The sequence below is a fragment of the Scyliorhinus canicula genome, chromosome 6 (genome assembly GCF_902713615.1).
Source record: "Scyliorhinus canicula chromosome 6, sScyCan1.1, whole genome shotgun sequence".
Taxonomy (NCBI): domain Eukaryota; kingdom Metazoa; phylum Chordata; class Chondrichthyes; order Carcharhiniformes; family Scyliorhinidae; genus Scyliorhinus; species Scyliorhinus canicula.
Window position 1 is genome coordinate 65,874,627 of NC_052151.1, and position 27,815 is coordinate 65,902,441.

A 27,815-nucleotide genomic window follows, 5' to 3' on the forward strand; every position below is an offset into this window, starting at 1 on the left:
CCACAAATGAGAAATGGGTGCCTACTGTGGTCCTAGCAAACACAGGTCCAATATCATACACCATACAGACAGATGGTGAAAGAGTTTGGCAACGTCATACTGACCAACTACTACTACCTTCACAAAGTGAAATCGCTGAAACTTCTCAAGAGGTTTTTCCATTGGAAAATCTAAACAGTGATACTTCTGAATAGAGACCAAACAGACAAGTTCAGATTCTGCTTTTGACGACTTCCTAATATCCATAGCGACGGATACTGGAGTTGTTGTTGTAATGAAGCAAAGGGGTGGGGTAATTATTTATCAGAGAATATATCGTTGCTGGTGAAACATCACGTAATAGGTAATCATGTCAGCAGAGAGTGTTTGTGAAAGCTTCTGTTCCCCATCTTAGATTGTATGAACAGCTCTCCAAAAAAATTCTCATTGTAATAAAACCAAGTGTGTAGCACCTCCATATCTTTTCCCTTTGTGGCAGCTCAGAACTACAACTTCCTATTAAAGTTCCTCCCTGCGCTAACCCCGAATTCACATATTTTTCTAGTTTCTCTTTTTTACCTACGTATCACTTCTGAACTTTTAGTGTCAACGAGACACACCCTCTAAACCCTATTCATACTAAACTGATCACCAAACTTTTTTTTCATTATTTATATGTCAGGTCTCAGTTTGAACCGTTCTCTTCTTCAAATTTGCCATCATCGGTCCTCTCCTCAAAGAATCAATACTTGAACCCTCATCTCTACCTCATCTCCAGCCTCTCTGAAGTTCTTGAATATGTTAACATCTCCCAAATCCGTGCCCATCTTTCTTGGAACTTTTGTCCAAATCCCTCCAATCAGCTTACCGTTCCCTTTATTAAAATGACTCTCACCAAATTCCGAAATGACAACCACACTGACTGTGAGTAAGGTAAACTATCTCTCTTGTCCTAGCTGTAGCCTTTGACATGGTTGATTACAAAATGACAAGTGTTGTTTGGCTGGGAGGGACTATACTTACCTGGTTCTATTTTTATCCATCCTAAGATGGCCAATAAATCACCTTAATGGCTTGTCTTGTGCCTGCACCATTACCGATGGTTTCCTCTGAGGATCTATCCTTGGTCCTTCCTTTTTCTCATCAAGATACTTCCCCTGAGCAACATTATTCAAAATCATATAGTCAGTCTGACAATGTGCTGACAGCACCCAGGTCTGATTCTTCTCAGTCTCTCTTGATCCTTCTTAGATCTCTAAACTGTTGGACTGCTTATCCGACCATCTAGTATTGGATGAACAGAAGTTTCCTCCAATTCAACATTGGTAAAACAGAAGTTACTGCTTTCAGTTCCCGCCACAAGCACTGTTCCTTCCCACAGATTCCATCCCTTTCCTTGACAAATGTCTGCTGCTTTAAGGAACTGCTTGCAACCTAGGGTGTTATACTTGACTCCTTGATGAGCTTTTCTACCGCATACGCACACGATCACGAAGACCACTATACATATCTTTGGAACATCGCTTGACTTTGGGCATTTCTAAGCTTTTTCGATGCTGAAACCTTCATCCATGCCTTTGTTACCTTAAGACTCAACTGTTCCAACTCAATATTAGTCAGCTTTCTAGGTTCTTTATTGCAAACTTTAGATCATTAAAAACTCTCCTGTCTGTCTACTTACTATACCAAGTTCTGTTCACCAGTCTCCCCAGTGCTCGCTGACCTGCATTGGCTCCCAGTCAAGTAACAGCTCAATTTAAAAATTCTCATCCATATTTTCAAATCACCCACGCCTTGTTCGTCCTCATTTCTGCAATCTCCTTCAGTCCCACAGCCGCCTCGACCTCTGTATTCCACCAATTCTGGCAACTTGTGCATTCTGATTTTAATCACTCCACCATTGGTGGCTGTCTTTAGCTCCCAAAGCTCTGGCTTCCTTCCCTAAATCACTCCATGTCTCCACCTTCCTTAAAACCTAACTATTTAGCCAAGCTTTTGGTCTTTTAGCTTAACATCGCATAATAAGGCTTGGTGCCAAATGTGCAGTGCTTTGGGATACTTCATTACGTGAGAAGTGTTATACAAATGCAAGTTACGGCTGTACTAAAATATTGTGTCAACATGGTCTCTTGTTATTCCCACTGTCATTTATGTCAATTTGCTTGCTAGGCCATTTCATAGGCCAGTTAAGAATCAACCTCATTTCTCTTGGTCTGGAGTCACAGGTAGGCCAGCCTGGGTAAGAATGGTAGATTTCTTTTCCTGAAGGGCATTAGTAAGCCAGATGAGTTTTTAAGACAATTCAGTAGTTTCATGGTCAGTTACGATCTTACGGCAGTTTAATTAATTAATTAATTGCATTTTAATTCCACCAACTGCCTTCGTGGAATTTGAACTTGTGTTACTAGATTACGTGTCAAGTAACATAATTTCTACATTGTCATTCCTGGTAACTCATCAACTTCCTTGGGGCTAACAACCTCAAAGATCTTAACTGGGCCAGAGATATAAATATTGTGCCTGACAAGAACAGGCTAGAGGTTGGGAATTCTGAAGCAAGTAACACACTTCCCAACTCCCATCCACAAGGCACAAGTGTGATAGAATACTTTTCACTTGGCTGGATGAGAGCAGCTCCAACAACAAATTATCAAGAAGCTCAACACCATCCATGACAAAGCAGCCCACTTGACACCTACCCCATTCATCGCCTTTACTCCCTCCACCACTGCGTTCAGTGGCAACATTATGAACGATATACATAAGAACATAAGAACTAGGAGCAGGAGTAGGCCATCTGGCCCCTCGAGCATGCTCCGCCATTCAATTAGATCATGGCTGATCTTTTGTGGACTCAGCTCCCCTTTCTGGCCCGAACACCATAACCCTTAATCCCTTTATTCTTCAAAAAACTATCTATCTTTACTTTAAAAACATGTAATGAAGGAGCCTCAACTGCTTCACTGGGCAAGGAATTCCATAGATTCACAACCCTTTGGGTGAAGAAGTTCCTCCTAAACTCAGTCCTAAATCTACTTCCCCTTATTTTGAGGCTATGTCCCCTAGTTCTGCTGTCACCCGCCAGTGGAAACAACCTGCCCGCATCTATCCTATCTATTCCCTTCATAATTTTAAATGTTTCTATAAGATCCCCCCTCATCCTTCTAAATTCCAACGAGTACAGTCCCAGTCTACTCAACCTCTCCTCATAATCCAATCCCTTCAGCTCTGGGATTAACCTAGTGAATCTCCTCTGCACACCCTCCAGCGCCAGTACGTCCTTTCTCAAGTAAGGAGACCAAAACTGAACACAATACTCCAGGTGTGGCCGCACTAACACCTTATACAATTGCAACATAACCTCCCTAGTCTTAAACTCCATCCCTCTAGCAATGAAGGACAAAATTCCATTTGCCTTCTTAATCACCTGTTGCACTTGTAAACCAACCTTCTGTGACTCATGCACTAGCACACCCAAGTCTCTCTGAACAGCGGCATGCTTTAATATTTATTGTTTAAATAATAATCCCGTTTGCTGTTATTCCTACCAAAATGGATAACCTCACATTTGTCAACATTGTATTCCATCTGCCAGACCCGAGCCCATTCACTTAACCTATCCAAATCCCTCTGCAGACTTCCAGTATCCTCTGCACTTTTCGCTTTACCACTCATCTTAGTGTCATCTGCAAACTTGGACACATTGCCCTTGGTCCCCAACTCCAAATCATCTATGTAAATTGTGAACAATTGTGGGCCCAACACGGATCCCTGAGGGACACCACTAGCTACTGATTGCCAACCAGAGAAACACCCATTTATCCCAACTCTTTGCTTTCTATTAATTAACCAATCCTCTATCCATGCTACTACTTTACCCTTAATGCCATGCATCTTTATCTTATGCAGCAACCTTTTGTGTGGCACCTTGTCAAAGGCTTTCTGGAAATCCAGATATACCACATCCATCGGCTCCCCGTTATCTACTGCACTGGTAATGTCCTCAAAAAATTCCACTAAATTAGTTAGGCATGACCTGCCTTTTACCTGCCCAATGGGACAATTTCTATCCAGATGCCTCGCTATTTCTTCCTTGATGATAGATTCCAGCATCTTCCCTATTACCGAAGTTAAGCTCACTGGCCTATAATTTCCTGCTTTCTGCCTACCTCCTTTTTTAAACAGTGGCGTCACGTTTGCTAATTTCCAATCCACCGGGACCACCCCAGAGTCTAGTGAATTTCGGTAAATTATCACTAGTGCATCTGCAATTTCCCTAGCCATCTCTTTTAGCACTCTGGGATGCATTCCATCAGGGCCAGGAGACTTGTCTACCTTTAGCCCCATTAGCTTGCCCATCACTCCCTCCTTAGTGATAACAATCCTCTCAAGGTCCTCACCTGTCATAAGCCTCATTTCTATCAGTCGCTGGCATGTTATTTGTGTCTTCCACTGTGAAGACCGACCCAAAAAACCTGTTCAGTTCCTCAGCCATTTCCTCATTTCCCATTATTAAAACTCCCTTCTCATCCTCTAAAGGACCAATATTTACCTTAGCCACTCTTTTTTGTCTTATATATTTGTAAAAACTTTTACTGTCTGTTTTTATATTCTGAGCAAGTTTACTCTCATACACTATCTTACTCTTCTTTATAGCTTTTTTAGTAGCTTTCTGTTGCCCCCTAAAGATTTCCCAGTCCTCTAATCTCCCAGCAATCTTTGCCACTTTATATGCTTTTTCCTTCAATTTGATACTCTCCCTTATTTCCTTAGATATCCACGGTCGATTTTCCCTCTTTCTTCCGACCTTCCTTTTTGTTGGTATAAACCTTTGCTGAGCACTGTGAAAAATCGCTTGGAAGGTTCTCCACTGTTCCTCAACTGTTCCACCATAAAGTCTTAGCTCCCAGTCTACCTTAGCTAGTTCTTCTCTCATCCCCTTGTAATCTCCTTTGTTTAAACACAAAACACTAGTATTTGATTTTACTTTCTCACCCTCCATCTGTATTTTAAATTCCACCATATTGTGATCGCTCCTTCCGAGAGGATCCCTAACTATGAGATCATGAATCAATCCTGTCTCATTACAAAGGACAAGATCTAGGACCGCTTGTTCCCTCGTAGGTTCCATTACGTACTGTTCTAGGAAACTATCGCGGATACATTCTATAAACTCCTCCTCACGGTTGCCTTGACCGACCTGGTTAAACCAATCGACATGTAGATTAAAATCCCCCATGATAACTGCTGTACCATTTCTACATGCATCAGTTATTTCTTTGTTTATTGCCTGCCCCACCATCTCGTTACTATTTGGTGGCCGATAGACTACTCCTATCAGTGACTTTTTCGCCTTACTATTCCTGATTTCCACCCAAATGGATTCAACCTTATCCTCCATAGCACCGATGTCATCCCTTACTATTGCCCGGATGTCATCCTTAAATAACAGAGCAACACCACCTCCCTTACCATCCACTCTGTCCTTCCGAATAGTTTGATACCCTCGGATATTTAACTCCCAGTCGTGACCATCCTTTAACCATGTTTCAGTAATGGCCACTAAATCATAGTCATTCACAATGATTTGTGCCACCAACTCATTTACTTTATTCCGAATACTACGAGCATTCAGGTAAAGTACACTTATGTTGGTTTTTTTACCTCTGTTTTGAATCTTAACATCTCCAGTTTTATTCCTTTTGTTATTACTGGGCCTATTCACTGTGCTCCCCTCAGTCACTGTACCTTGTACTGTCGCCCTTATGGATTTCTGACTATGTCTTCTCTGCCTTGCACTTTTCCCCTTACTTCCTTTTGTTTCTGTCCCTGTTTTACTACCTTCCAACTTCCTGCATTGGTTCCCATCCCCCTGCCACCTTAGTTTAAACCCTCCCCAACAGCTCTAGAAAACACCCCCCCCCCAGGACCCCCCCTAGGACATATACAAGATGCATTGCAAAAACTCACCAAACCAAAACAGCCCAAACCCTGACTCATACCACCTCGAATGACAAGAGCAGAAAACGTATGGAAACACCAACACCTTCAAGTTCTCTCTAACCCATATACCAGCCTGACTTGGAACCATATCGCTGCACCTTCACGGTCACTGGAGGGAAAATCCAGGGACCTTCTCCCCAACAAGACTGTGGGTGACATGACACCACATGGACTGCTGCTCACCACCACCTTCTCAAGGGCAATTGGGGATGGGCAACAAATGCTGGCCGTGCCATCATAGGAAGGAAACAAAAAGTTTACTTGGAGGGTGCAGAAATATTTCTCTCTAAGCAAAGTGCTTATTACTCAATTTTTCTAAGATATGCTTGTGACATTCAATTCAATTTGACGCAGCTGCAGCCATGCACGTGAGGAAGTCTGCTGCTGTTAAGTTTTAAATAATCCAGATTGCACCTGCGTTTATGTATGCATCAACAAGAGCTGACTGTATAATATTGAACAATTTTACAATGTTTTTCACTGTCTAGTAAATGATTGGTAACTCTAAAAACAAACAGGCTGTTGAATCTCCCTTGATGATTATGAAATGCAGTATTAAACACAAATCTGGTCAAACATTTTGTTATAGATGGATTAATTCAATTTCTGTTCCAAAAAAATTAAATTTTCAACATTTTGAAAAGTTCTTTGACGATTATCTCTACATACTGTGTGGAATTTTCCCTGTTCCACTGGGGGAATTCTTTGTCCAGGCAGTATTTCTTCCAATGTAGCTCTGGAGCTTCCCAAACCCAAATATACTGCACCATAAATTCGTTTTCAGGCACGTGCTCATCCATGCATTGCTCAGCAGTCGGAGCAGAATCATAAAACGCACATAACAGGCTTTTCATTCCATCCAGTCTGTGTCAGCATTTATCTCTAAATGAATCAACGTGTCCAACCCTACATTTCTGTTTATTGACCAAGCTTTTCAATATTTCTCTTTGTCAGGCAAATATCTTTTTGTTTAAATGCAACTATGGACTGTGTTTTAGAAATAGTCTTTGGCGATATTTCCATATGCAGTAATTGGGGGAAAAAACATTTGAATGTAAGTATGCTGAAGCCTGTAACTATAAGACATTAAACACACAAAGCAAGAAAGCATCAAAATAAACTGGTTTAAAAGTTCAAGGAGCTTTGTATTTGAATATGGAAGTTCATTCGTTCATTCTCAATGTGCAGTCACAAAAACAAAGCTGCCAGCTAGCACAAAGGTTTTGACAGCAGATGGGCTAAGACAGAGATAGCGATGGGGAATAGCACCGCCAATTTTGTTTTGGTTCAGGCTAAAATCTTAGCTTTACGTCAAATAAGACGTCAAGGTGGCAAACAGTTTGATTCAACCTGAGACCGTGACCCGAGGGGAAGGTGGAATCGATGTCAATGTATAGCATTCATGTCATGGGGCCAAAGAGAACGGCTCCAGTCTTCGTTATGTTTAAGTTAAAAATTCACAACACCTCCAGCACCGAAGTCAGACAAGTGAGGTGATTATGCACAATTACTGGCAGCGAGGGTGGGTGATGTATTGAGAGTGGCAGGAGTTGTAGAACTAGTATCATCAGCTTATACACTGAACTGGACACCTTGGTTTTGCATGATGTAGCCATGGGGCAACACAAATTGTGGTGGTGGGGGGGGGAGAGACGAGGAGGGAACCAAGTATAGAAAGGTTTTATCAGTTTTAAAGGGAGAGGGCACAGCCTACATAGAACAAGCCACAAGGTGATAGTTCATCTTACTATGAATCAGAAAAGACGTCTTGGACTCAATCTGACTGTGCAAGTGATTTAAATCGGGCCCTTTGTGTTATGCCCTGCTCTCTGCAATAAAATGTCAGGGTGGTGAGAAGACTTGTATTGTATTCTGGGAGCTACAGTACACCTGCAGAGTGATAACCGAGCACTCTAAAGATTGTAATTCTTTATATTTTTAAAAGTCTTTTTAATTTAGAGGTCTGTATACAGTTATAACTAAGAAAACTAGCATTCCTGCTACATGTCTGAGAAACCTGCAAGCTCTGATGTAAAATATTTCTAAGGATTTCAAAGATAAAAAATACAATTTTATGAGTAAATTAGATGATTTTTGGTGAATTAAGTAATTTGTGTTGCTACTTATAGAATAATAATGCCAAACTAAGATTTAACATTCTTAAAAACACATGGGGCGTGATTTAAATGCGAACAAAGTCCCATAGCGATCGTGTTTACAGCCGAGAAACACAAGGCTATAAAACGCGAGTCGCATTTGAGATAAGGGACCTCAACAAGGAACGCGCCCCCGAGGCCGCTTTGTACACTGGTGATCCCCGAAGCGACCCCCAACCCCTGCCAAGCCCCAAGGCACTATGCGAGGTCCCATTTCACCCCCACTACCAAAAACAGCCACACTGGGCACCCCTGGCCTGATCGCACCAGTGCGGAAAAGGCCAACCTGGCACCTTGGCTGTGCCAACAGTAGCACTACCAGGATGCCAGTGCCAGGGTGCCCCTCTTGCCAAAGGGCCTCCGATGCCTTGGGAGATTCCATGAGTGCCATCCCTCTGGTCCGCATTGGTGGAGACCAGTACCGAACAGCACTCGTCCGAGATCTCGGAGGTGAGGGAGATAGATCGCACACTTCGGGTATCTCAGGAATCTTCACTTTAAAATGAGACTAGCTGTCTCGCTTTAATATGCAGATTTGCTATAAAGTGATCCTGCTCTCAATGGGTGGGATTTACATCAAAACTTCTCGTGAGATCCTGTTGGCTCTTGTGAGCCGGATAGGTGCTGGGAGCAGGGTCTCCCAGCTTTTATCGGCTATGCTGCGCTGAGTTGAGCTGCTTTTCAGGCACAATGTGGCCATTAAATCGTGCCCCTGGTCACAACCAATGTTTCCATATAACCTGGAAGTACCTTGGAGACCACTCAAGTTGCCTCAATTAATATAATGTGTTCGTGGCTGTTAAAAACTTAAAGTAACACAGCAAACAGAAAAAATTTGAGGGAACACTATTCAGGTATATTAATTTGAATAAAACACCACAGGAAGAATTTTAATCCCCAAAAAGAACTGGATTTTGGTCGGGTGGCCGGTATCTATGTAAAAAATTCAAAACGCATCCATCATGTCCACTTGCGGTTTTAACTGGAGCATGGGCAACCAACCCATCTACAGGAGAAAGACTGGTGATTTAAATATTTGGAGGCTGCATGCCTCAAAATTCACCAACATTTTAAATTTAACCCAGTGTGGCTGCTTTTTCCAAGCCTCGGGAAAGCCACTGATTAAAGGGAGGTGAGACCATTTGGATCCAGGAGGCAAGTGACTTTCCACTTAGCTGCTGGATCCAGATTCTCTGCTTCACCTACCACATACAATCTCCCCATAGTGACCTTTCAAATCTCGACCTTTCAAACCTCAGCTCCCGCTCAAACACACCCCCCCCCCCCCCCCACCCCCAAGAGTCCTCTGAACAACTCCTCCCCTCATTCCCAAGGCCTCTCGTCCACTTCATGCCACAGACCTCTGATCCCCTTTCATTCAACAGGCCTCCAATCTCCCCATAAGCCCTTCAGGTCTGCCCTGAGGTACCTCTGATCCTCCTATTCTCCACATTCTCTCCCCCAAAGCCCTTCCAACCTTCCCTCAACGCTCAGCCTTCTGACTGCCTGAGAACACCGATCCCTCCCTTCCTCCTCACCCCATCCCACTGTGACATAGTGCGAATAGTCAACCCACTCAATAGCCAGCCAGCCACTCAATCTGGATGGCAGTGGTCATAAAACAGACAAAATATGTTAATCAAGTCTCCCTGCTATATTCAGCGGGACCGGAGGGAAAATTATGCTTTCAGGGATCCTGACCTCAAAACAACTGATCACTAGGTCAACAGTCTGGTTAAAACTTGGCTTAAAGAGTGAGAGTCACTGCCATATTTATAAGTAATCTACCTTTCCCACAAATCATCCTTGTGCCAACAGCAACTTGTAGTCGCACGATGCCTTCAACGTAGAAGATGTCCAAGGTTCTTCCCAGAGACATAAGGGAAAAACTGGCAGCAAGCCTCAGGAGCAGTAACCATAAGTTTGGTGAAAAGCGTGAGTTTTACACTGAAAGAAAAAGAGAGAAAAGTGGGAGTTTTAAAGATAGAGCAAGAATGAGGAGAGGAAAAGATAAGCAGGCTTAGAAGAAGGAAAAGAGGAGGTAAAAGAGGTGGCAATACAAGGGAAGGGTAAAAATAAGGTAATGAAGAATGAAGGCATCGGCAACTCACATTTTGTTTCATTGGGTACTTTGATTTTTTTTCATAAGAATTAGGAGCAGGAGTAGGCAATTCAGCCCCTTAAGCCCACTTCGCCAACAGTCAATGTTCCAGCATCCACCACACTCTGGGGTAGAGAATGTCACAGGTTCTGGAGAATCTTGCACTTTTGTATCATCAGCTGTGTCTACTGACTGGCTTTGACATGGGTGAATGACAAAAAAGATTGACAAGCTTGGTCTACATTAAATGCACAATTGTCAGTGGGACTTGAATCTACAATGATACATGGATTCAAGCAATCGTGTTAAAAATATATGAATACTACTCCATCAAGTGGTAGCTTTACATACATACTTAAGATCAGGAGCTTCAAAGTTTCTATAACTGGCAATTTGACTAGTGAAACATACTTAGAACTGATCTAAGGCTAGTGGATTTAAAAAGTCAATTTTATTAATTTACTGTTTGGGACTGGCCAATCTCTGAGGCTACATTGTGCTCACAATTTTATACTGAAATAGATCTAATGCTCTAATTCCAGGTAGGGTAGCAATCCATAATAGGGCATAGTCCTTAAATTCGGTCACAAGACATTTACTTTCGTTTGCAAATATATCTGCTAAACATATCAGAGAATGTTCTTGAACGGGAGGCCATCATTTGGCCCATCATGTCTGTGCTGGGTCTTTGAAAGAGCTATTGAATTAGTGACTCACTTCCATTCTACCTAGAGCTCTGCAAATTTTTATTTTTCAACAATATATACAAATTTACCATTCAATATGTTTCCACCATCCCATCAGGAAGTGCATTCCCAACTAAGTTAAAAAAAACTACATATTTTCTGAGCATTAACTCTCTTCTTTACTGATTCACAGGATGCAGATGTTGCCAGCAAGGCCAGTATGCATTATCCATCTCTAAGGTGATGGTGGCCTATTTGAACCACTGCAGTCTATGTGGTGTAGTTATACACAAAGGATGTCAGGGAGGGAGTTCCAGGATTTTGAGCCAGCAACAGGGTCAAAGAAACAGCAATATAATTTCAAGTCAAGATGGTGTGCGACTTGGAGGGGAGCTTCAGATGTTGGTGTTCCCATGCCTCTGCTTCTCTTGTCCTTCTAGGTAGTGAAGGTGCTGCTGAAGGTACCTCAGCAAATTGGTAGAGTGCATCTTGTAGGTGATCCACACCAGTGTGTGCCGGTGGTGGAAGGAATGATTGTTTAAGGTGTTGATGGGGTGGCAATCAAGTGTTTTTTTTGTCCTGGATGGTATCAAGCTCTTGTGCTGTTGCAGCTGCTCTCATTAGGAAAGTGGAGAATATTCCATCACGCTCCTGACTTGTGCTTTGTAAATGGCGGACAGGATTTGGGCAGTCAGGAGGTGAATTACTTGCTGCAGAAGCCCAGAAATTGATGTGCAACCCTACACTGATGAAAGAAAATCAGAAAAAACTGGAACCGCTTCTGAAAACATTGGAAGGCTACATACACAAAACAGCAACTTCTGTACTGTCCAGGTGCAAATCATCTACTTTTCTTCCATGTCTCTAAGAGCAGCAGCCAAGTGATCAATCATCTATTCTGGAAGACTGCTGGGCAATTGAGGAGGGTTGGCAGCCATAACAAGCATGTGTATACAACAAAATGCACTGTCTTTGGAAGGATATTCTGAAATCACGCTTCTAGTGTTGGTTAACCCCCAAAGGACTGTATCTCCCTCGTTATGCAAGGTGGTGCACTTCATTGCATGAACAGGATACATAATACTCCTAGAAACACTCCCTGCTTCTGCTCAATTCACCACCTTGATATATTAGTCTGTTTCTATACAGAACTGAAACCTGAGCTCTCCCTGCAGCTGCATGAATCACATTTTGCCATCTTTTTTGCAGAATAGCCATTGAATTAATGGCAATTCACCACAAACTCCTGTTCTGAAAGGGGTCAATTTTTTCAAAACTATGCATCAAGGGAAGTCAGCAGAAATTGTGCGAAGTGCCGGGGAGAATACATGTTATTAAACAAAGTATTCAAAAAATTATGCTGGTGGCAATGCATTCAAGCTGCATCCCTATTCATCCTGGAAAGGTTGTGACAGGCCCCCTTCGTGAACCAATTATATAACCACTGACTGACTTGCTACAGCACTTCAGGGGAAATTAAAAATCTCCTCCTCTCTTGCCTGTTTACAGATCAGCCAGACCAGGTTGAAAAATTAGATTAATTTGCCCGAAGGGCACTGGCGAACCATTTGTCTTTGTGCAATATCCCAGTAGCTTTCATGGTCATTTTTTCTGGTGTCAGACCACACATCGCCAGACTTAAGTGTTCAGTGTTTTGATATCCAGTAGAACTGTTTATGGATTTAAAAAAACATTCAAATCGAGTCTCATGTCCCATTACACTGTCCATCCCTCATTTCCAAATTCATTCTGGCTCTTCTGATAAGTTATTTCTTCTTTATATGGCTGCGTCACTGAAACCAAGGAACGTGGGCCTCAACATTTAAAGCAGAGTCTGGGTAATTGTGCTCAAATCATCTCAAGATCCCAGATAGCACAAAGGAACATATGTAAAAGGGTAGGCGTTCAATTTGCCAAGCACCATTTGGTAAACCTCAACATCTTTCACCTTTTTCATTCCCAAATGTATGCCATTTTCCATAACTTATCATTAGCTCAGCGAATTCTACATCTGTGGTCCAACGAACCCTAATTTTCTTTTGTTGTGTACTGCCTATTCAGTTAAGTGGATGGACCTTTGCACGTTTCTGCGCAGCCACTCACTTGTTGTAACTTGAAAGGGTTAAGTTGTGCTTGACGTGGAACGTCTAGATGGTTACAGCTTAAAGCAAACACTGCTGTGATCCCCGAGTAGTATATTTCACTTTTGCATGTTCTATTATGGCCATATTCACTGCACTATCCTTTAAATGGTTTACATCTTAGTTTAAATTTTATTAATGCTCTGAAGAGCTCCCTGTTACTAAACTTCTCTTTTTTTAAATGTCTTAATCAGGTTAACCTTAACTCATAGAACATAGAACAGTACAGCACAAAACAGGCCCTTCGGCCCTCGATGTTGTGCCGAGCCATGATCACCCCACTCAAACCCACGTATCCACCCTATACCCGTAACCCAACAACTCCCCCCCCTTAACCTTACTATTAGGACACTACGGGCAATTTATCATGGCCAATCCACCTAACCCGCACATCTTTGGACTGTGGGAGGAAACCGGAGCACTCGGAGGAAACCCACGCACACACGGGGAGGACGTGCAGACTCCACACAGACAGTGACCCAGCCGGGAATCGAACCTGGGACCCTGGAGCTGTGAAGCATTTATGCTAACCACCATGCTACCGTGCTGCCCCACGGAAAACTCAGTTTTCAACACGGAAGACATGAGCGACATGCAAGTAGAGATAATAGGAAAAATGATTTACTTTAATATAAAGATACAACTTCTAGGCAGGCTTAAATTATTCAAAACAAAAACATTTCCAGGGCTAAACAATATGTCACTGGAAATTTGTCAGTCTAAGGGAATCGCTGGACATGAGGGACGCGATTCTCCGCTCCCCACGCCGGGTGGGAGAATCGCGGGAGGGCCGGGCGACTCATTTCACGCCCCCCTGGCGCCCTCCCGCGATTCTCCCACCCCCTGCTTGCAGAGTCGCCGCTCGCCGTTTTTCATGGCGATCGGCGATTCTCCGGCCCGGATGGGCCGAGCGGCCTGCCGTTAGCGACCGTTTCACGATGGCGGCAACCACACCTGGTCGCTGCCGTCGTGAACATGGGCGCCAAAGGCCCGTTTGAAGCTTGTGGGGGGCGGAGAGGGGAGGGAGCACCACAGCCGTGCTCGGGAGGGGACTGGCCCGCGGTCGGTGCCCACCGATCGTCGGGCCGGCGTCTAAAAGCGACGCACTCTTTCCCCTCCGCCGCCCCGCAAGATCAAGCCGACACATCTTGTGGGGCAGCGGAGGGGAAGACGGCCACTGCGCATGCGCGGGTTTGAGCCGTCATGACGTCAGCCGCGCATGCGCGGGTTGGAGCCTGCCAACCTGCGCATGCGCGGCTGACGTCACATAGGCGCAAGCGTCAAGGCCCGGCGGCCGAGAATAACGGAGCGCCGCTCCTATCCCACCGGGTGGGGGTGAATACGGTGAGAGGAGCGGCCTCCGAGGCCGTCGTGAAACTCGGCTGAGTTCATGATAGCGTTCCCGATTTTTCCCGGGAGCGGAGAATTCCGCCCGAGATATGCCAGTGGAAATAGGAAAAATTAAACAATTTCAAAAAGGGTAATAAAACCAACACAGACAACTACAGACTCATTAGTATGAGGCATGGACCATATCCAACGAGAGAAACTTACCATCTCCCACTAATGTTAAAAACATTACTATCCCTGAATCCTCCACTGTTAACATCCTGAGGGGGTGAGGTGCCAAGGAATTTGCATCAATTGTATCAAAAACTTGGATTAAGAAACGCAATGGACAAATTTACAAAGGGGAGTTAAGTTGCAGGAATTAAAACAGAAAGATATGGGCAAAACATGCACGTGAGCAAATGATTTTTTTGATTTAATGCTGAGAAGTGTAAATTATTTTGCATACTTAGGAAAATGGAAAAATCACAAACCGCATCAATGCTGTTGAAATAGCAAAGGAAGAAATTGGAGGAGACTTAGCATATTCAACATTCAATGTGTCCAAACAATGAAGCACCAATGCCAATACAATGCTGAACCTTTTTTTAAATTATTCTTCCATGGAATGTGAATGTCTCTGGCTACGCCAGCATTTATTGCCCATCCTTCTGAACCACTGCAGTCCATTTGGTGTAGGAACACCCACAATGCTGTTTAGGAGGCATTTCCAGGATATTGGCCCAGCAACAGTGAACCGCTGCATAACCAAAACAATAGAATACATGTATGAAGAAATCATCAAGCCCAAAAAGTGTGATATTACAACACCTTGAATACCGTGGCCAGCTCTTGGTTGCCAAGAATCAATGGAACTATTAGGTTTAAGGTGCGAGGGGCAAGGTTTAGAGATGTACGAGGTAAGTTTTTTTACACAGAGGGTAGTGGGTGCCTGGAACTCGCTGCCAGAGGAGGTGGTGGAAGCAGGGACGATAGTGACGTTTAAGGGGCATCTTGACAAATACGTGAATAGGATGGGAATAGAGGGATATGGAGCCCGGAAGTGTAGAAGATTTTAGTTTAGACGGGCAGCATGGTCGGCGCAGGCTTGGAGGGCTGAAGGGCCTGTTGCTGTGCTGTACTTTTCTTTGTTATTAAAGTTTTAGAGATAGTGCAGAGAAGTGTCCCAAGTCGAACTTCTAGGGCTGGATTTTCCAGCCCTGCTGAGGGTGACCCCCCTGTGGCGTGTTCCCCATCAGCAGAGCACACAAGCCATGCAAAGGTGTCATGTGAAAGACCCCGCCAGCAGCCAATGGCTCACAGCATCTACTCCAGGAGGGCCAGATAATGTCGCTCCTAAATTAAGACAACCGAATTACGATGAAAGACTACAGAAACTTGGTCTTTCAATCTAAAAAGAAAGAATCTGAGAGGTGATCTTAAAGAGGCATGCAAAATAGTTTTAGGACAGAATTATTATATGAAGAATATTAATGGAAACTGAATTGTGAAGGATGATAAGGGGGCATAGGTTCAAGCTAATAAAACTCAGGTTAGAAAGGAAGGGAAGAGCTTAAAACAATCACTATCACAAGAGTAAAAGCGCTGGACAAACTAATAGAGCTAAACATTGACAAGTCCCCTGGACCTGATGGTCGGCTGCAGACATAGTGAATGCATTGGCTGCAATCTTCTAAAATTCCCGAGATTCTGGAAAGATCCCAGTGGATTGAAAACCACAAATGTAAAACCTTTATTCAAAAAGGTAGGCCAGCCACAAAGCAGGAAACTCTAGGCCAGTTAGCCTAACAGCTATCATTCATTATTAAGATAGCAGTAGCAGGACATTTAGAAAATCGTGACAATCAAGCAGACTTGAAATGGTCTTATGAAATTATTTAAGTTTGTTAGTAGAGATATGACAAGTAAGATGGACAATCAGGAACCAATAGACTTGGATTTCCAAAAAGTATTCGATAAGATGCATAAAATGTTACTACACAAAATAGGTGTCGGGACAATATATTTACATGGACAAAAGGATTAGCCAAATAACAAAACAGTAAGTAGGTCATTTTCAGATTGACAAATTGTAACTAGTAGGATGCCAGAGGGATCAATGCTGACATCTCAACTACTTACAATCTGTTCTGATGACTTGGGGGAAGGGACTGAGTGTATTGTAGCTAAATTTGCGAGCGATACAAAGCTCGGTGGAGAAGCAAGGTGTGAGCAGTGCACAGAGTCTGAACAGGGATATAGACAGGTTAAGTGAGTCAGCAAATATTTGCCAGATGGTGTATAATGTGGGAAAATGGTAGGAAGCATTGTAAAGCAAAATTTTACTTGAATGGAGACCTACTACACAATGCTGGGGTACTGAGGGATTGCATACATGAATCATAGAAGGTTAGTGTGAAGGTACAGCAAGATAATTAGGAAGGCAAATGGAATATTGGCCTTTATTGCAAGAGGGTGGAGTATAAAAGTAGGAAAGACTTGCTGCAATGCACAGGGCATTAATAACATCACACCTAGAGTACTGTGTACTTCTGCTTTCCTTATTTAAGAATGGACATACTTGCATTGGAGGCAGTTCAGAGAAGGTTCATTAGGTTTATTCCTAGCATGAAGGGCTGTTTTTTGAGGAAAGGTTGCGCACTTTGGGCCTATACTATTGGAGTTTAGAACAATTAGGTGAACTTATTGAAACACTGTGCCACCGTGCAGCCCCAGGTGAGATGGACACATTTTTTAACTATAGGGGTGTCAAGGGGTATGGGGAACAGGCAAGATGGTGGAGTTGAGGCTAGGATAGGATTAGCAATCGCCTTATTGAATGGTGGAACGGGTCATAGAACATGCAGTGCATATGGAGGCCATTCGGCCCATCGAGTCTGCATCGACCCACTTAAGCCCTCACTTCCACCCTATCCCCATAACACAGTAACTCCACCTAACCTTTTTGGTCACTAAGGGCAATTTATCATGGCCAATCCACCTAACCTGCACGTCTTTAGACTGTGGGAGGAAACCGGAGCACCTGGAGGAAACCAACGCAGACACGGGGAGGACGTGCAGACTCCTCACAGAGTGACCCAGCGGGGAGTCGAACCTGGGACCCTGGCGCTGTGAAGCCACAGTGCTAGCCACTTGTGCTACTATGCTACCGTCCTCGGGGATTACTCTTGTACCTATCTCTTAATTTCATATGCAGCAACGTTGTGAGCAAACCTATAAGGGAAATCAGAACAATTTCCCCCCACTACTAATTGCTTTCAAACCAGTATAGCAGTTCTTAGATTCAGAGCAAACTAACAAAGTAGCCTAATTGTTATGGTACCAAAGGATAAATTCAGGGGTCATTATTCAAATCCCAAATAGCAAATTGGTAAACAGTTTTTTTTAAAAAATGGCAATTTGTGGACTAACTTTAGAAAATTACAATGACAGCCGCAAGATTATTGAAAACTCAAAACTAGCTCACTTGTGTGTTACTCCAGTCCACAAGTTTTCAATGTCTTCAGGGTTAAGCAAGGGATGTGGGGGGGGGGGGGGGGTTTAATATATACTGCATTACCATTGTTTCCAAATTCTCAAGAACAGATAATGAAATTCAACCTCAGATGCAACTGCTACTCCACAATTCAACTTTTCCATTTCAAAACCAGTGAACTTTGTCATGGGAAATTGACAATTCCAAATATATCTAAGCTCATTTCACTCGTGAACATTAGTTATTGGACTGAAAACCTTTACTTATCAGTATGGGTTGAATTCAGCCTGCAGAAGTGAAAGGGCAGTGCTAACACCATTGCACCACATAAGACTTGACTTAGGAGCACAAAGTTTCCACTAAAATGTATGGTATTCTTCCTCCACCCACACACAAACACAGCTTGTCTATTCCCATTCGATTTTTTTTTCCATCAACTGAATGACGTACTAACATACATAACAGAAACTGAGTTCATTTCCATAGCTGAATCATATTCAAATATGAAATTTATTGGTTGACCTACATTATATTGGTCCCGGAGCTAAACAATGCAAGTCATTCTTTGCTAGGAGTTAAGTTTTGAAACTCTAGCTGAATCTTGTGGCCAACTTTATTCTGATTACTTTATTCAGCAATTCTTTAGCAAAACACTAAGAACTTCCACGGGAATCCAAAGCGTATAGCTTGTGGTCTTGCAGTTGATTAAAAACAATTCTACAGAATAGCTACACTTTTGAAACAATACCACTTCTGAGCAAACTTAGAAATAGGTAGGCTAAAAAAAAAGCACGGTAAGCTTATACAACTAGCCCCCCCCCCCCCCCCCCCCCCCCCACCCTTCCACACACACACATGTGTTCAGGAGTACCATATTTGTAAAGTAGCTACTTTTTGTACATTATTAAGCACTGGTGTAAATTGGAGTGGACACTAAGTTATAGTTCTTCCAGATAGCAGTTCAACAATAAGCTCACCTTTCTGATCGTACACAAAGACGAGTATAGGCTGATTTGGTCCAAAAGCACAAAAAGCCACCATGTGTTCATGAGGATGAAAGGCTACATCACGGACTGCTGACATGTAATTAAGGTCAGAATACATTGCCACTTGGTCACCTACCAAAAGGAAGAAAAAGAAAGCAAGGTCTGGAATCATGGTCAACACTGATAGTCAAAAACAATCAACTGGACAGTGAACTGAAGTGATCTACAAAGGCAACAAAACATACAATAACTGAGCCTCAAATCTGGTTACTTTATTCAAATAAAACCAGAAGTGCTTTAAGAGAAGAGTTAAATTTTAAATGTAATATTTTCTTAAAAATAATTTTTAAATGATCATATTTTAGGTTAGCACGGCTGCCGCATAGTGCCAGAGACCTGGGTTTGATTCCGGTCTTAGGTGGCAGCCTGGTGTTTGCACGTTCTCTCCGTGTCTTCCAGTTTCTTCCAGGTTCTCGGGTTTCCTCCCAGTCTAAAGGTGTGCAGATTAGGTGGATTGGCCAAGCTAAAAAAAAATTGTCCCTTAGTGTTCAAAAGATATGCTAGTTAGGTGGGGTTACGGGAATGAAGCAGGGGATGGACATGGGTGGGATGCTCTTTCAGAGGGTTGGTGAAGGCTCGAAATCCTTCTGCACTGTACAGACTGTATGTATTCTTTTTAGATATTTAAAATTCAAAAATGAAAACGTGTGAACTATCAGCTTTATTTTATTGTACTCCGTTTCTGAAAAACATGTGACTCGAAAAATCAAAAGAATCAAAGTTCAAATCCTTGTTCTGTCTTGATTTAAGGGTCTTTCAAACTACGGGTCATAATCGCGGATGGGTGGCAAGTGTCGGGAGGGTCGTGAGTAATTGGTCACGGCACTCCCGATCGGGGGAGAAGCGCGCAATGGCTGTGGCTGGCTTTTAAATACGAGATGGAGTCTTCCTGCTAGAAGCAGCGGCAGAGAGCAGGACGTGCGCCCAGTATGTGAAAATGGTGGTTGGTGACGGTTGGCCGGCCTGGGTCCCAAAGATGGTCGGTTGGTAAAAGTGGGTCCCGGGAAAAAAAGCTTGAAAAACACTCCCCTAGGTCACAGCCAAGTGGTCCATCCAATCTTCTTATTGATATTTGCAGTAGTTCGATACAACTGGTTGCAAGATCACTTCAGAGAAGAGTTCAGAGTCAGTCACGTTGGTCAGTACAGAGGCCAGATCATATTAGTGGTACAGTGACAGAGTGGTTATGTTACTGGTCTAGTAATCAAGAGGACCAAACTAATGATCCAGTGACATGAGTTTGAATCCCATCTCAGCAGCTACAAAATAAAAAAATCCAGGGGTTCACTAATGTTATTAATGGGAAAGAAATCTGCCATCCTTTCCTGGTGTAGCCTATATGTTTCTCTCAGATCCACAGCAACGTACTTAACAGCTTGAGAACTGGAATTCCATTAAAATAAATCGATCTGGAATAAAAGAGCTGAATTCAGTAAAGTCACCACAAAGCTAAAACCCAACTGGTTCAATTACTACCCTGTAGATAAGGAAACCTGCTATCCTTACCCATTTGTTCAATGTTGGAGTCACCGGTAAGACCAGCATTTATTGCCTATCCCGAGGTCGGGCAAGTGGGCCTCGGTTTGGGTGCTTTATTGGAAGGACGGTGCAGACTCGATGGTCCGAATGGCCTCCTTCTGCACTGTAGGATTCTATGAAAAAAATTGCCCCTTGAAAAGGTGATGGTGGTGAGCCCCATCTCGAATGGCTTGCTAGGCTATTTCAAAGGGCAGCTAAGAATCAACTAAGTTGCTGTGGATCTGAGAATCTCATTTAGGCCGGAAATGAAAAAGGTGACAGATTTCACTCATATAATTTACAGGACAGAAACAGGTCACTTGGCCTAACAGGTCACTATTGGCTACATCAAGTGACATGCACATGCTAGTGGAAAATGCGCAGAACTCACATAGAAAAATGGGACTACATTGTGTTTCTGAACTGTCTCGTAAGCCAGAAAACAACCCAGGTCCCAAGCACTGAGGCAGCAATGATAACCGCAGTGCCATTATTAAACAAAAAATTGAATGGTTTATTTCTTCTCTGTAAATCAATGGCTCTGATGTTATCTCAATATGGCCCAGAGATATCCCTCAGAGCAGCAACTAGAGTCCCTGTGGTCCATCTGCAAAGCTGAGAATTACCTGGATAGCATTTTTACAGACACAGTCACTTCACAGCGTAGAATCACACAGACAGAGAGGGAATGGGTGACTATCAGAATATTCAAGCGAAACAGGCAGGTAGTGCAGGAATCCCCAGAGGCTATCTCGCTCTTCAGCCACTTTTTCATTTTGGATACTGGTGAGCAAAATGGTTCCTCAGAGGACTGTATGTGTGGCTTAGCTGCACAGGAGAAAGAGTGGAAGTGCTACAGTGATAGGTGATTCTATAGTTAGGGAAGAAGGCAGGTGTTTTGAGAGACTCTGTCTCTCCACACAACAGACTTGTGAGTGCAACTCCAGCTCATGGAATAAAAGGAAAAGTAGGCATTTGAATAAGAAATTGGTTGTGTGACAGTTCGTGATAAAAGGTTGTTTTTCAGGTTGAAGGAAGGTTTGTAGTGGCGTTCCCAGGGTCAGTTCTGGGACTCTTGCTCTTCCCGATATACATTAATGACCTAGATTGTGGCATTGAGAGCATAATTTCAAAATTTGTAGATGATACAAAGATTGGAAATATTGTCACCTGTAATAAGGATAGTCTTCAACTTCAAAAGGACATAGACATCTTGGTGGATGGGGCAGACAAGTGGCAGATGAAGTTCAAGGTAGAGAAATGTGAGTTAATTCATTTTGATTGGAAGAATATGGAAAGACAGCACAAAATAAAGGGAAAAACTTTAAAAAGGGTGGAGGAGCACAGGGTACATAAGTAATTGAAGATGGCAGGGCATGTTGAGAGAGCAGTTAATATAGCATATAGAACCTTAGGTTTTATTAATAGGAATAATGAGTACCGGTGTAAGGAGGTCACATTGAACTTGTATAAGACTGGTTAAGCCTCATCTAGAGTACTGCACCAGGTTCTGGGTGCCATACTTCAGGAAGGATGTGAAGGCTTTGGAGAGGATACAGCAGGATACAGTTTGGTTGGAGACTTGAGCAGAGAGATGGCAGATGGAGTGTAATCCGGACAAATGTGAGGTAATGCATTTTGGAAGGTTTAATACAGGTGGGAAATATACCTTAAATGGCAGAACCCTTACAGTATTGACAGGCAAAGGGATCTGGGTGTACAGGTCCACAGGTCACTGAAAGTGGTAACACAGGTGGAGAAGATAGTCAAGAAGGCATACGGCATGCTTGCCTTCATCAGCCAGGGCACTGAGTATAAAAATTGACAAGTCTTGCCGCAACTGTATAGAACCTTAGTTAGACCACACTTGGAATTCTTGTCGTTCAATTCTGGTCGTCACACTACCAGAAAGGTGTGGAGGCTTTGGAGAGGGTACAGAAGAGGATTACCAGGATGTTGACTGGCATGGAGGACATTAGCTATGAGGAGAGGTTGGATAAACTCAGGTTTTTTCTCACTGGAATGACGGAGGTTGAGAGGCAACTTGTTAGAAATCTACAAAATTATGAGGCGCATGGACAGAATGATAATCAGAAGCTTTTTCCCAGGGTGGAAGAGTCAATTGCTCTGAGGGCACTAAGGTGCAAGGGGCGAAGTTTAGAGGAGATGTGAGAGGGAAGTTTTTTATACAGAGGGCAGGACCTGCTGCCGGAGGAGGTAGGGGAAGCAGGTACGATAGTGATGTTAAGGGGCGGTCTTGACAAATACATGAATAGGATGGGAAAAGAGGGATACGGACATCGGAAGTGTAGAAGGTTTTAGGTTAGACGGCCAGCATGGTCGGCGCAAGCTTGAAATGAATGAAATGAAATGAAATGAAAATCGCTTATTGTCACAAGTAGGCTTCAAATGAAGTTACTATGAAAAGCCCCTAGTCGCCACATTCCGGTGCCTGTTCGGGGAGGCTGGTACGGGAATTGAACCTGCGCTGCTGGCCTTGTTCTGCTTTACAAGCCAGCTGTTTAGCCCACTGTGCTAAAAGCCAGCCCCATGGAGTGCCAAAGAGCCTGTTCTTATGCTGTACTTTTCTTTGTTCTTTGAGAGTACAGAGGAGATTCACAAGAATGATTCTGGGAATAAAGAATTTTAACTACGAGGTTAGATTGGTTGAGACTGTTTTCTTGGGGGAAAAAGGCTGAGAAGAGGCTTAATAGAGGTACTCAAGATCCTTAGGAGTATGGACAGGGTAAATAGTGAGAAATTGTATCTACTTAAGGGGGCATCAAGAACTAGAGGCGCCCATTAAAAATAATTGACAAAAAGAGTAAAGGTGATGTGAGGATATGGAGGCATATTCAACCAAGGTAATCGAAAGGGAATTGGATTGCTATCTGAAAAGAAAGAATGTGCAAGGTATATAACATAAGGCAGGGGAGTGGGTCTGGGTAGAATCGCTTTGAGAGCCAGTGCAGGTTTGATGGGCCGTACGGCCTACTTCTTCACTGTAAAAATTCTGTGTTTCTACTGAGTCTTATTTATTGTAAGAAATGCCACAGACCATACCCAACCATTTCCAGGTGGGAGAATGAAACACTAACAATTCTCAGTTTCAATTTCTCTGAATTGGAGCTCTTATCATGCCTCACGATCGAAGTTCCCCAATTCTAACATTTGCTCAGTTCTTATACAAGATCTATTTTGGGTAATGATCTATTTTGTCCTTTGAATGACGGTGACATTCTGCATATGTAGTGCAGATGGGTGAGGGGTGGAGAGAGGAGTCAGGGGGGTGGAAAGAGGAGTGGGGAGGTGTAGAGAGGAGTGGGGGAGGTGTAGAGAGGAGTGGGGGAGGTGTAGAGAGGGGTGGGGGAGGTGTAGAGAGGGGTGGGGGAGGTATAGAGAGGAGTGGGGGAGGTGTAGAGAGGAGTGGGGGAGGTGTAGAGAGGAGTGGGGGAGGTGTAGAGAGGAGTGGGGCGTGTAGAGAGATGTGCAGGGTAGAGAGAGATGTGTGGAGGTCGACTGAGGCCTGGGGGCTGGAGAGAGAGGAGCGGGGCTGGAGAGAGAGGAGTGGGGCTGGAGAGAGAGGATTGGGGCTGGAGAGAGAGGAGTGGGGCTGGAGAGAAAGGAGTGGTGGAGAAGTGTTGCGGAGAAGAGTGGGGGGAGAGAGGAGTGTGGGGGTGATGAGAAGAGGGGGGTTTGGAGAGAGGACTGGGGGGGTGGAGAGAGTAGTGGGGGGTGGAGATAGGAGTGGGGGGGTGGAGAGAGGAATGAGGGGTAGGGAACAAATAACAATAAAGTCAAGAATGTATCACTAACATACAGTAGAATAGAATAGAATAGAGAAATACAGCACAGAACAGGCCCTTCGGCCCACGATGTTGCGCCGAACTATTGTCCCAGGTTAATCATAGAATTTTGGACAATTTGTCATGGCCAATCCACCCAACCTGCACATCTTTGGACCGTGGGAGGAAACCGGAGTACCCGGAGGAAACCCACGCAGTCACGGGGAGGATGTGCAGACTCCACACAGACAGCGACCCAAGTCGAAATCGAACTTGGGACCCTGGAGCTGTGAAGCAATTGTGCTATCCACAATGCTACCGTGCTGCCCTTAAGAAGTTAACCTACACTCCCTTATTCTACCCTAATCCAAGTACCTATCCAATAGCCGTTTGAAGGTCCATAAATTTTCCGACTCAACTACTACCACAGGCAGTGCATTCCATGCCCCCACTACTCTCTGGGTAAAGAACCTACCTCTGACATCCCCTCTATATCTTCCACCATTTATCTTAAATTTATGTCCCCTTGTAATGGTGTGTTCCACCCGGGGAAAAAGTCTCTGACTATCTACTCTATCTATTCCCCTGATCATCTTATAAACCTCTATCAAGTCGCCCCTCATCCTTCTCCGTTCCAATGAGAAAAGGCCCAGCACCCTCAATCTTTCCTCGTATGACCTACTCTCCATTCCAGGCAACATCCTGGTAAATCTCCTCTGCACCTTTTCCAAAGCTTCCACATCCTTCCTAAAATGAGGTGACCAGAACTGCACACAGTACTCCAAATGTGGCCTGACCAAGGTTTTGTACAGCTGCATCATCACCTCACGGCTCTTAAATTCAATCCCTCTGCTAATGAACGCTAGCACACCATAGGCCTTCTTCACAGCTCTATCCACTTGAGTGGCAACTTTCAAAGAACAATGAACATAGACCCCAAGATCTCTCTGCTCCTCCACATTGCCAAGAACCCTACCATTAACCCTGTATTCCGCATTCAGATTTGTCCTTCCAAAATGGACAACCTCACACTTGTCAGGGTTAAACTCCATCTGCCACTTCTCAGCCCAGCTCTGCATTCTATCTATGTCTCTTTGAAGCCGACAACAGCCCTCCTCACTATCCACAACTCCACCAATCTTCGTATCATCTGCAAATTTACTGACCCACCCTTCCACTCCCTCATCCAAGTCGTTAATGAAAATCACAAACAGCAGAGGACCCAGAACTGATCCCTGCGGTACGCCACTGATAACTGGGCTCCAGGCTGAATATTTGCCATCCACCACAACTCTCTGTCTTCTATCGGTTAGCCAGTACTAGTCCTTCTCCTGAGAAGTTCCAGATAGTCATGTAAAGGGAGCCCTCAGCATATTCGTGAATAGCTTCAAAAACTTGGCAAAGATTAAGGGCGCGATTCTCCCCAAATCCGGCGTGCCGTGAAACTGGCCGTGTTTCACGCCAGCCTCGGAGCTCCGTCCCGGGACCCGATTCTCCCCCCTGGGCGGGGCTAGTATCGGGGCCGGGGGAATCACGGCGACGCGGAGTTAGCGAACGTCGCTAACTCCGCCCGCCAAGAGTCACGGCGGCTGATGCGCACGATGACGTCAGCCGCTCATGCGCGGGTTGGACAGCTCCAACCCGCGCATGCGCGGATGATGTCATCATGCAGACTCATCAAACCCGCGCATGCGGGGGCCGTCATGCCCCTCAGCCGCCCCGTGGACTGATCCTGCGGGGCGGCGGAAGAACAAATAGTGCACGGGTATCGGACCCGCTGCCCGCGATTGGTGCCCACCGATCGCAGGCCCATGTCACCCATGACAATTAGTGCCTTGGTTGTCCGGGACGAGCACTTTGCGGCCGTTTTCACGAACGATGAAAGCAGGTGTGATTGCGGCTGTGAAAACGGCCGTAAACTCCGCGGTATTTGGTCCATCGGCCTGCGGAGAATCGCTGTTCACCGTAAAAAACGGCGAGCAGCGATTCGTATCGGAGGGCGGCCGGAGGGGGGAGAATAGCGGGAGGCCGTGAAAATTGTCGGGAAGGCCCTCCCGCTATTCTCCGACCCGTCGTGGGCAGCAGAGAATCGCGCCATTAGTGAATGGCTGAACTTTTGTTGCTTCCAATGTAATAAACCAAAGAAGGAAAGGACAGAATAAATTCAAGTTGAATGGCAAACTCAATTGAATATCATATGCCTTATAAAGGGTTATGGTTTTACATTGACCAATTCTGTTTTTATTGTAGCAGGCTCTGGGACATCTTAACTGTTCGCAAAGAAGTCAATGAACAGCTGCCATCTCTGGGCAAACCCCTCCACAGACCCTCTCAAGGCAAACTTTATCTTCTCCAGCCGAAGAAACTCTGCCAGGTCACTCACCCACACACCCGGTTTCGGCAGCCCCAAGTCCCTCCATTCCAGTAAGATCCGTCTCCGGGCTACCAGTGAGGCAAAGGCCAAGACATCGGCCTCTCTCGCTCCCTGGACTCCAAGGTTTACTGACACTCCAAGGATCGCCAGGACTCAGGATTACCTAGGCCTTCAAGACCTCCGACATAACATCGGCAAACCCCTGTCAGAATCCCCCAAGCTTCGGACAGGCCCACAACATGTGGACATGATTCGCAGGCCCACCCGCGCACTGCCCCCACCTATCCTCCACTCCTTCAAAAAACCTGCTCATCCTGGCCCTGTGGACCACCTTGAACTGTGTACGGCTAAGCCTAGCACACAAGGAGGATGCGCTCACTCTCCTCAGAGCCTTCTCCCAAACCCCAGCCTCCACCTCCCTCCCCAACTCTTCCTCCCACTTACGCTTCACTACCCCTATCAGGGCTCCCTCCTAATCCATCAACTCCTTATAAATGTCTGACACTTTACCCTCTCCTACCCGTTTTTGACACCACCTTGTCCTGTAGGCTCTGGGGTGGCAGGTGAGGAAAGGATGGTACCTGCTTCTTGATAAAATCCCTCACCTGCAAATACCGGAACCCATTCACGACAAGCAACTCAAATTCCTCCACCAACCCCTCCAAGGTTGGAAAGCTACCCCCAACGAATAGGTCCCCAAACCGCTCAAAGCCCACCAGTTGCCACCCCTCAAACCACATCCAGCCTCCCGGAGCAAACCTATGAATCCCGCAAATGGGTGCCCAACTGAGGCCCCCTCCACCCTTGGGTGCTGCTGCCACTGTTCCCACATCCTCAGAGCCGCCAGCACTACCGGGCTTGTGGAGTACCTGGCCGGCGAGAATGGTAAAGGCGCCGTAAACAGTGCACCGAAACTCCAGTCTTTATAAGATGGCTGCCTCCATCCGTTCCCATACCGACCCCTCCCCCAATACCCACTTCCTAACCATGACTCTATTCGCCGCCCAGTAATCATTCATCAAATTTGGGAGAGCTAATATCCCACCCGACCCCATTCCAGCAGCACCTGTGGGGCTTTACCAGCCCAAACAAACCACAAAATCAGTGCATTCACCCTCCTAAATGAAGATCGGGAGATTCTGGAACACAAACAAGAACCTGCGGAGGACCATCATCTTCACTGATTGCACCCATCCCGCCA

General features: G+C 44.6%; 1 protein-coding gene across 8 annotated transcripts in view; it reads right to left on the bottom strand.

The window, feature by feature from the left end:
• ahi1 (Abelson helper integration site 1) overlaps positions 1-27,815 on the bottom strand; it is a 375,133-nt gene that overhangs the window by 202,961 nt on the left and 144,357 nt on the right. For all 8 annotated transcript variants that reach the window (XR_005460937.1, XM_038799412.1, XM_038799411.1 and 5 more), the window contains one exon: positions 18,869-19,009. Coding sequence is in view for 7 of the 8 variants with exons in the window: in XM_038799412.1 (XP_038655340.1) it covers positions 18,869-19,009 (141 nt within the window). In the remaining variant the exon portion in view is untranslated. The remainder of the gene's footprint in view (positions 1-18,868; positions 19,010-27,815) is intronic.